At 37.4% G+C, this 10,735-nt stretch overlaps 1 protein-coding gene across 1 annotated transcript; it reads right to left on the bottom strand.

The window, feature by feature from the left end:
* Positions 1-7,110: 7,110 nt before the first annotated feature.
* LOC145213930 (uncharacterized) lies at positions 7,111-10,230 on the bottom strand. Its single transcript, XM_080082336.1, has 4 exons — positions 9,382-10,230; positions 8,795-8,939; positions 8,599-8,705; positions 7,111-8,176 (listed from the first exon to the last, which is right to left on the bottom strand). Exons 1-4 carry the CDS (start codon positions 9,631-9,633, stop codon positions 7,877-7,879), a joined length of 804 nt encoding a protein of 267 aa, XP_079938462.1. The 5' UTR covers positions 9,634-10,230; the 3' UTR covers positions 7,111-7,876.
* Positions 10,231-10,735: the final 505 nt, after the last annotated feature.

Consider the following 10,735-nt stretch of genomic DNA (forward strand, 5'->3'; position numbering starts at 1 on the left):
CCACAATCGCCATCATTATATAATTAGACACTTGCTTTGTATTGGTAACTTGAAAAAGTTGATTTAATATTATTTTAGCACCTAAAATAGAATAAAGTTGAAACTTATTCAACACAATATTAGTAAAATTCGCACTAACAATACAACAACATTTTATGGGGTCACGTCTAAAACTGCGGGGCCACTTGACCCGCCTTATGCAATAGAAAAAAACTGCGGGCCCACTTTATCCCGTTCTTGGCCCGCTTCTGGCAAGTATAAAAACTGCTGACCCAGCACTTTATCCCGTGCTTGACCCGCCTCTCGCAGGGAAAAACTGCGGGCCGGCTTGATCAAGCCGTGGACACGACTGTCACATGTCATTAAAATTTGATTTTGACCAGATCTGAACGGCAATAATTGTTTGAGGCGGGCCAAGTGCTGGGCCAAGCGGGCCAAGTGATCCAAGTGGGCCATCAGTTTTAGACGTGACCGCTGTCAGAATTTAAATTTGGTTACGCTTGACCGAAAACTTCGCGCTCTGCTGATTTCAAAAAAGCAATTATTTTGATAGAAAAGTTTCACTATTTTCTTCACTGACAAATATATTTTCTATTAAGTGACAAACGCAACGTACAAATTTAGTTTTTTTATACTTGTTATCTGCGCAAGGAAGTGTGCTCAACACAACTTCGAAACGCTTTTCTAGCAGCTGCAAAAAAATCATGTAAAACTTTTATGTTTTCTACTCGATGGCGAAGTGTAGATTTCCGATTTTTTTTCCGAGGTATTTTCCGAGATTTCCGAGGTTATGGATTTCTTGGAGTCGTCCCAAAAGGGTTTGGAACTGACTAAATATTTCTTAGCTTTTGAAAGAACGGAAATATTATATTTTTGAAAACTTATTGTGACAAGGTAAGACTCTTTTCCTGCCGATCTATGAAAAGTTTTTGCACACGAAGATACAGGCATAAATGAAAACAATGTGCACTAATATGACGGCCGCTGCACTGGAGTATAAAGCTTCGTATCAAGCTTCATTTACCTCATCGAATATATTCTACGAAAACGTCGTTTACATAAGGTTTGAAAAGTCTAGTTTCCAAGTTGCAAATACCACGGTCGGTGGAATTCTACCGACCCTCGTATTCACAAGCTAGCTAGACAGGTAGCGCTTTTCAAGCTGTGCGGACAGAATCATGCAGTGACATCGGAGTCCAGTCAGCGGCTGAGAGCGCGGACGACGAAGAGTGGAAGATTTCTCCTGCATTCTACTTTCTCTGTACCAACGATGTGTCGTTCGACTGCAGTAAGCGTTAAAAAAATCTACTTGTTACGCTGGTAATGTGTGTAATGTAAAAAAAAATCGAATTTTATGTGCAGTACGGTGCCACGTGGTTACATTTCGTGCTGAATTAGTAGTCTCTTTAGTACACTATAAGTTATTTGTGGTTATGGCAGCAATTGATTTGATTATAGGTGGCAGTAATAACGATTAGGATGTTTTGATTGGGGTTTCAATACACAAAACGCCACGTTCTTGTTGTGTAAGATCAGTAAACGTAAGATTGACCCAGACATGTTAGACAAAGATTGACCCAGACAAAGTTTTTTAAGTTTTTTGAGCAAACATTTGTGAACAGAAAATCTCTTGAAGATCACATCAGGACACATAAGGAAGCGAGTTTTTCCGAAAATGATGGTGATATTTGCACAGAGAAGAAATCAACAAGTAATCAATAAAAAAATTTGTGCTGGCCGACCCCGAAAAAAATCAAGTTGAAATTCAAGAGCACCGTTTCAAATGTGATATTTGTGGAAAGTCTTTTACTCGAGAATGGAATCGCAAAAGACACATGGTGCAACATGTTGATGACAAACCTTTTCAGTGTGAAACATGCGAAAAACACTTCAAAACGTATGTTTTGTTAAAAAGCCACTAGTTAATTCATGCACACATTGAATCTTACAAGTGTGGTAGTTCACAGCGACAAGATGCGCTACAAGTGTGATGTTTGTGAAAAACCGTTCAAGGGGAAACAGTATGTGAAACTACACAGTAGAAGAAACCACATTTAGAAAGAGTCTTAATTGTGAGATTTTGGCAATAAGTATGAATGTGTTACCAACAAAATCTACCATTTACAGCAGGGGTGTCCAACCTATTTGGCCAAAGGGCCAAATGCGGTTTAGAAATGTTTGCGCGGGCCACATGACTGTCTACTGCTAATTTGTAATCTTACAAATAGATGTCTTATAATATCTAATTGAAACACTCAGGCCGAAACTCTAATCTTAGGAATGTGTATTATCCTCGTTTGCAGTTATAAAGACAATAAACATACCAAGATTTATAGTAAAGTCAACAAAGTTTTTACCACACGTCGACATTTCAATGTGAAGTTTAGCACTGTTTTCATCTAACAAGTTTGGCAATATTCGGTGAGATGGAGTTAGTGCATTCAACTCGTGAACCTGTTTTATGAATTGTTTTCGCAATTTTAAGTTCACTGGGCTGTTCCCCATGTCGTATAAACCAAAGCAAACGGTGAAACAATACCTTTGACCATTTTGATGCACAGTATTTAAGGAATTTCGTGACTGGGCACAGATTTACGACTGTCAAGAGTGGATATATATGTTTCCACCAAGCCAGTTATTCTAAGATTGATGACAACGACTGTACACAGGGTAACAACAACAAACAAACTAACATTTTCTGTATCGGCGGACAGTGCGCAAAATCAAGCAGAGAATGTAACAAAACGTTACAAATGTGATATTAGTGAAAAGTGATTTGCTTATAAATACGAACGCAAAAAGCACATGGTAATAATGCATTTCGACGAAAGGCCATTTCAGTGCGAAAGGTGTCATAGCAGATTTAAAACGAAAGGCACCGTGAGAAACCACATGCTGGTTCACTCTGCTATAAAACGTTTTAAATGTGTGGTGTGTGACAAACATTTCGTCAAAACTAAAGATTCAAAAGTACATCAGTTCATTCATACCGATGAGAAACCTTGCGAATGTGTTTATTGCAAAAGAAGATTTAGTGCACCTTCAAGCAGAAGACTGCATCTGAAGATTCTCACCGGTGAAAGAAAACACAAGTGTAAAGTGTGTGAGAAATCATTTACGCAACCTCGTACACTCGATAACCATATAATCACACACACAGAAGAAAAATCGAGTCAATAGCGCAGAAACCAATAAATTTCGAATTAACATTAAAATGAAATATGGAATCAACAGAGAGACTAAATGGCAAACACACATAGACGGTGTTTGCACGAAAAAGAATTTATTATTTAGTGGGAAACCGTTTTCTCTATGTTTATGATGTTGCTATATTTATTTTATGATGTGCTAGCGTCCTCCAATTAACGTGAAAACTCACAGTAACCAGGTTTGCTAACATTGAAACTGGGGTCAAGGGTGCTGGACCATTTGCCTGCCCGGTAAGCATTTTTACGTAAATTGCATTCAAAATTATGCTTGCGCCACCTACCGGAAATTAGCAAGACTGGCTACTGTGAGTTCTTACGTCATTAGCTCCACCTTGCCCAGGTTTCACATGACTGCACCCTTATTTCGAGCTACGCAAGAAACAACAGTTTTTCATGGTGTTAACATGTGCATTGATGAGAAATAAGTTATTAGATGTTTTGGGAACTACATTTTTACGTACAGATTCGTAGACATCGAAGCATCAGAACGTTTTTTTTCTTTAATAGTTATTATGACGACGCCGAAATGAAGTGCTTCGCACCCAGAAATACCGGCTTTAATGTAAACATTGTGCAATATTGTTACGTTGGCTGGTACTTCGGTTTAAATCGCAGGTTCTAGGCCTTTTTGTCTCGAAAGTCACTGTCACGAAACCATGAAAGGAGAGAATAACAACATAAACTCGAATTTATTGGTAGACCATAGATATATGCCCGGAAATATACAAAAAGGGCGATACTAAGAAGTAAATTCGAACGGTAAAAACTTTAGCTGGTGGAAGGCTTATGATGCAAAGTTTTCTGACATTTGGAAAAAGGAAACTGAGATAATCTCAGACACTGACAAAACGCAACAACAAATATATAGCTTTGCGTTTTATCCACTTATCACTAGTCGATTTTCAGGCTTGTTTAAAATTTAGAAAACATTTGACCACCAAAACCACAAACAAAACAAATTTCTGCGATGATTTATTGTGTAGTGAAACCACATTCACAAATAACTGCGGCAAATTGATTCAGCGCTTATACACAGGGATCGAAAATGTTTCATGTTATGCAAGCTGTAAAATCCTAATATCAACTCAGAACATTGTCAACCCAGACCAATATTATCTAGCAAGGGGTATGACATTTTACATGCCTATTTCCAAAGTAGGCTTGTCTTTCCAGAGGAAAATTACAAGAAATCGCTGGCGAAAGTTTAAATTGCAAACAAAAAACAGAAACGGGCATTTCACTATGGAAACCACATAAAGTGTTTGTCTCAAAAAATATTAGTTTAAAGGTTTTTAAAGTTTGCCATAAATATCACATAACTTACAAAGGTTTATTTTCTTTTGTATGAATCACAACTTTAGCGATTAACGAACGCTTGTTTGTTTTGAAAAACATTACATCGAATGGGTTTCACCATTGTGGTATATCATATGTTTTTGTAATTCACGTTTGGAACGATACGTTTTTTTCACAAGTATCACGCTTGAACGGTTTTTCACCTGTGTGAGTCATCCAATGAGTTTTAAGCGCCCCAGATTGAATGAATGATTTTTCACAAACGTCACATTTATATTTTCTTTCTCCAGTGTGAATACTCAAATGTTTACTTCTGTTTGAAGTCAAATTAATTTTTTTGTCACAGTAACTACAAGGGTAAGGTTTCTCACCAGTATGAATCAACTCGTGTCTTTTTAAATCTCTTTTTTCGATGAAACGTTTAGCACACATCTTACACGTGTAACGTTTAAAGTCGGTATGAATCAACAAGTGTCTTTGTAGTTGGTAGCTGATTTTAAACCGCTTTTCGCAAATTTCACACTTAAAGGTCTTTCATCATTGTGTACTAACAAATGGGTGTGAAGGGCTCCTTCAAATTTAAAACTTTTCTCACTTTTTTCTCATCTGAATGAACCAACACATGTGATTTCAAATTTTGCTTGCTTTTGAACTTCATGTCGCAATTTTCGCACTGAAAAGGTCTATCATCAGAATGCACGAACAGCATGTGCGATCTGCGGCCTCGCTGGTGAGCAAAAGACTTTTCACAAACATCACATTTGAAAGGTTTTTCTTTCAGCATATGTTTAAAGTTTGTTGCATTTTTGAGTTGAACTTTGGTCATTAGTCTGAATGTGGTCAACGGATGCAATTACTTTTTTTGGTTGACCTCTTGTAGCGCCACCTTGCTTTGAAAGTTGTACATTTGGCTTACACAAAATATATTTTGAATACACCATTTAACATCATGATATGATTGAACACAAGAAAAAAACATGTTTTTGTCTATATTCCTAAAGCAAACATAGTACTCAAACCCTACATAAAGATATTTAACCATCACATTTTAATTTTTAATAGATTAACATCCAAAGTGAACAGTTCTTTGAAAACATCGATGAAAGTATATGTTTACTTCTTTGGACCAACAGAAGATTTCTAAAGCACGAAAGTTGGGCAAACGAGGGTGTCCTGCAACCGTAAAAAATTTACATTCCGTACACTTTCTTCTGTTAGTAAACTTGCATAATGAAAAACTATGTGACACCTGGTTTTAACGTTTTCGTTCATTTTCAGATCAAATTTATGTCGGGTTGAAAAGCAAAAATACTGTTTTGTAAACCTAAATAGCTTAACAGGCAGACATGTTTTAAAATCAAATTATAGGCTACCAACCGAAACTGAACTTAACTGGCGTGACATATACCCATTCGCCACTCTTTGACTCTGAATAGCACACTGTGCCTGCCTGATGTTTAGCGTACAGCCATCAAGTACGTTACGCTGGGTTTTTCAAGCAATATATTATCCGCCAGGCTGTGTGACCAACCAGCAATCAAGTAAATTGCTAATACATGGGCACTTGTTTTGGGTTTGCTAACTTCAATATCCCACAAGCAAAATGAAACTGGTGTGACCTAATGCCCACCCTCCTCTAAAACTTATTGTTTACACCATTGTCTACTATTGTTCATCGTGTTTGTTGTCTTTCTCTTTTTTCTTTCTCATCCTTTGTTGCAAGGCTTTCTTGGATAGGCCAGTCAATCAAATTTCGGGCCTAAACGGGCTTTGCAAAAACGTTTCGGGTTTGGGTCGGGCTTATACTTTCGGGTTCGGGCTCAGATTTTGGGCCTGCTTGCAACTCTGGTTTAGCGGCGGCCTCTCTCATTACCGTTATCGTGTGCTTTTATAGTACAACGAACTGGACGGATTGCCTGCTGTCTTTAACTCTCGTCTTATGCGGCCTAAACAGGCTATATGCATGTTAATTTGATAAGTATGAATTACATTATTCTGCAACAGTGGATCCTTATTTCTAGACACTTTATGTTTTGCCCAATAACACAAGCATAACAACTATGTGAACATACACAGTACATGATAGAAAAGTCTTAATTGTATCCAGTGCAGCATGCAGTGACCAATGTAACATTGCACAGTGTTTACATTATGGCGCTAGCGTTTCGCGCACAGATAATTTCCTAAAAAGATAAGCCTGTTGTACCGTGATGCAATAACAATTAAAGAAAAAAACCTTTCCGTACACCTTGCGTGTGCATGCTGTCTTAGAAAATACCACCTCATAACATGTTTTTTAGCATTTGTGTTTTTTTTGCTTTGCGAAGAAAGAATTAGTTTTGCTGTTTTAATACCATGTTTCATAAATGATACCATGTTTAATTCGACATTTGAGTCTAAATTTCACTTCATTTTCCATTCGATTCCTCGTTTGGTTTCAATAGTATAAATCAACTCTGCCTTTCTAAATCGCTTTCTTCGCTAAAATATTGTTACACACGTCACACTTGTAAGGCCTAATGCCAGCACGAAGTATCAAGTGACTTCTTAAGGTTTCATGACGTTTATCGCAAATGTTACACCTACACCTCAAATGTTCTTTATTACTATATACCAACATATGACCTTTTGTTACAGACGTTGCATTCACAAGTTTTGTGTCAAAGAGAACCAATTCAAATGCCTTTTCAAGCTGCTTATTTTTTAATCTGACTTTCTTTTCGCATTGCAATACAGAATGTTTCTATGCTGTTGTTGGCGAGTGACTTTTTACAAACATCAGATTTGTAATGTCAACACAAAAGAACATGGAAACAATCAATCTTGCGTAAACTAAATAACATTCATCCTATTTTCATGACAACCAAATTGGCCCTGCAACAAAATTCTGAATCAAACAACGGATGACTTAATATCGCATGTTTTTTTACACATGTGAATTGAAAGCTGTTTTGTGGAAAGAGCTTCCCCTTGTCCAGAATGATATGAATCGACGGTTGCTTTTTCTGCGATTCAAATTTGATTAAAAAGTTGCACTGACCAAAGAAAATGGTGGTTCCATAAAGTTATGGCGAAAAGTTCAAAAGCTTGTTTTGTTTGCCGTTCAGGAATTAAGCAGAAGATATTTAATCTGATTTTCTACAAAGGCAATACGTGTGTTTGCACCACGAGTGATAAAAACAACAATAATTTATGATAGAAGATTTTTTACATAATTTTAAAACATAGTAAGCGGTTGACTGCACAATTTTTTTGTCTGAAACCAATGGAAAGAAATTTAAACACAAGAGTCTTTTCACGGGGTTCGAACCCAGGGCGCTCCTGGAGACGAAACCGGATCAGGGTTTTTATGTCTGACCATTCGACCAAGTTTAATATCCTAGCCATCGCCATATCACGTTTTGTGGCGGTGATGGTTTAGGTCTACGGTAGCACATCATAACAGCTACAGCCGTGATAGCAACTGACGCTAAAATCACAACACCAACTGTCTTTCCCTCATTCACAATTCGTTTCATAAACGTATTTTCTCTCATGTACATATCAAGTACTTTGCCTCCCACGTTCTTGTGAGGAAATGGTTGATCGGGAATAGGAACTTGAAGAAATGGGCAAAGTGGCGCCCAACCTTCTTCCACATTGTACAGTAACAGTTGACTTGATGGGGCATGCTAAAACAATACAAAATATGTATAATATAAAAACAGAGCGCATCTTTTATACGGCGAGTCATATTTTAGCAAAACATGACGAGACAAAAGTGTTTCTTACAGAACAACAGGCCTGTATAAGGCGTTGTACCGCATCAACTTGATATGATAGACGTTTACCTGCGGCAGACGCTCCAAGAACAGAACTTATAGGCATTCTCGTTACTAACAGAGACCGTCATAATTAACGTATGCATCTTATAGATATTTCGAAGCACAAACTAAGTTACATGCACGTCCATTTGTTTCATGGTCACCATTTAAAAACCTCACTGTATAGCTGGGTTGTTGCTTTAGAACCAATTAAAGTCAAGAAAGACATTAGTAAAAGCTAGACGACATAGTTTTGTTAAATTCTGTTCTAACTAACATTCACAATTTACCTTCAGTACATCAGCTGTATGCTGTCGATAAATTTTACGTAGAACTGTTTCGTTGAAGTAAATGTGAGTCCAAGGCGTGAAAACTCGAGCACCATAGACCAAGTGCACTAAAAACGTTAAAAACTACTAAAATCTCATGACACCAAACACACAAAAAAAAACGATTTAATACAGCGATAAGTTTCACCAAACTTACCAAATCTGGCTGAGTGACGAAAGAATAAAATTCCACTGGGTGTTACAGTTTGCAACACTTTGAAAAAGTAATTTTGGTTGATTTCTTTTATTTGTTTTCTTGTGTTTTTCAGCCAGGCTTCTTCGTCGCGAGTTGTAAGAATAACCTGAATTAAGATTTGGAACATCAGTTATATTGCAATGTAAGATGCTAGACTGAACAATATTTACTAATAGGCTTTTCAGTAACACATATATTGGACTAAAACTGACAATTTTTTACAATAATGTTTGCTCGAAGTTGTCCTCTTCCTCAACAGCGCACCCTGTGGCCACGCAATGCACATTTCATGTTGCACACAGTAGTCCACAGCGCACTTTAAAAAGTCTATGCCAAGAAATCTACATCAAAACCTATGGTACACACAAGGTAGTGTGTGGCCACAGTACGCACATCTAATGCTGTTCATATTTGTGCATAATACACTAAGGAAGTTTAAGCCCAGAATAACATGAACAATTACAGAGAAAAAAAGCTTGTATAAAGGTCCTGTGCCAAGACGTATTAAAATATACAGATAAATGTCAGTAAAAGACAAGCTCCCATACCTTAGCATCCGGAAACGCCTCGAGAATTTCTTTCCAAAAGTAAAAACTCGGGGCATCGACAACTGCATCCACGTCATGGTACATATTTCGAAAATCATCAACACTTCCACCTGCGGTCAGGATTTTTTGCCATTCCGCGTAATGGTAATTGACATGCTCCAGAGCATCGTATACAGTGAATCCAAGCAGCTCTAGTGCTGCTGTCATCGACTTTGTACCAGTTTTCGAAAAACTTGCTACTATGACTTTCATTATTTAATTTGGACCCATTCGCTTTTTGACCTCATTAGCAGTTATGGGTTTTATCACTGGTTCTTTATCATAGCAAATATTGACTTTATTAATACAAAGTTGTTAATATGTTGCTACAGCAGACATCCAAAAACACCAATCAACATGAAGATACGATTTAAGCTTATCCAATATTCAGACCACTGAACCGTGTCCAACAACAGCTTTTTTTCATAAATCACGTCGAGAAGCCAGTCAGCTGTTTGTATACTGCTGCACTGGTTTAACAAACCATAAAGTGACCAACCACGCGCAAGGCTTGCCTTTTCAAACATGACATACAAAACCCAGCAAGTACGATGTGAACTTAACCAAATATTCAGACAACTTAACAGTCTTAAACAACAGCCATTTTAACAAAACGCGTCGACAACCAGTCACAACATACAAGGCAGCATGCTTTGAACTTCAACTGAGTGAGAAAATCAATACCTGGCACGTAACACAAACAATATAAAGGTCGTTTTCAATAACCCGACCACATATCACACACATGTGTGCAGCACAATAGCCAAACTATTATGCAAAACTTCAAAACATGACAACCCTGCACTAACATAACAATTCACACACTGGGCAGACATGAGTTAATATTTCCCTTTTTTCTTTTTTCGACACGTTTGAATAACTCCATAAAGTGTGTCGACCACGATATTGTTGTTAACTATGTTTACATTAATGTGTGTATTTTCGTGTGCAAGAGCATTTCATACAACAACAGAAATGTGTTCGTTCTCGTCATAAAAAGTTTTCTAAAGATATAACATTACCGTTTTGTTCGATGCCAAAGAAATTTTGAGTCATTTTGTTCTTGTAGAATGTTCTGCAGTCTGCACAAACATAGGGTGTTTGTTTATCATTGCGCATACTTCCTTCTGTTCATACCGTCGTTTCCGGTTCAAGTTTCAGGTAGAACACAGCCGCTTGTACCTGAGAAAAAGCATAGCAGCTCGGTTAGAGGGCGCTGTGAATTCATAAAATTGCACATTTGCCATAAAAATATTTTTTATGACTTAAAAGGAAAAAGGTTCACTTTAAACGGAAGAATTTTGGGATATGTTTG

Source organism: Phallusia mammillata, chromosome 2 (genome assembly GCF_965637545.1).
Source record: "Phallusia mammillata chromosome 2, kaPhaMamm4.hap1.1, whole genome shotgun sequence".
In the NCBI taxonomy this organism is placed as follows: domain Eukaryota; kingdom Metazoa; phylum Chordata; class Ascidiacea; order Phlebobranchia; family Ascidiidae; genus Phallusia; species Phallusia mammillata.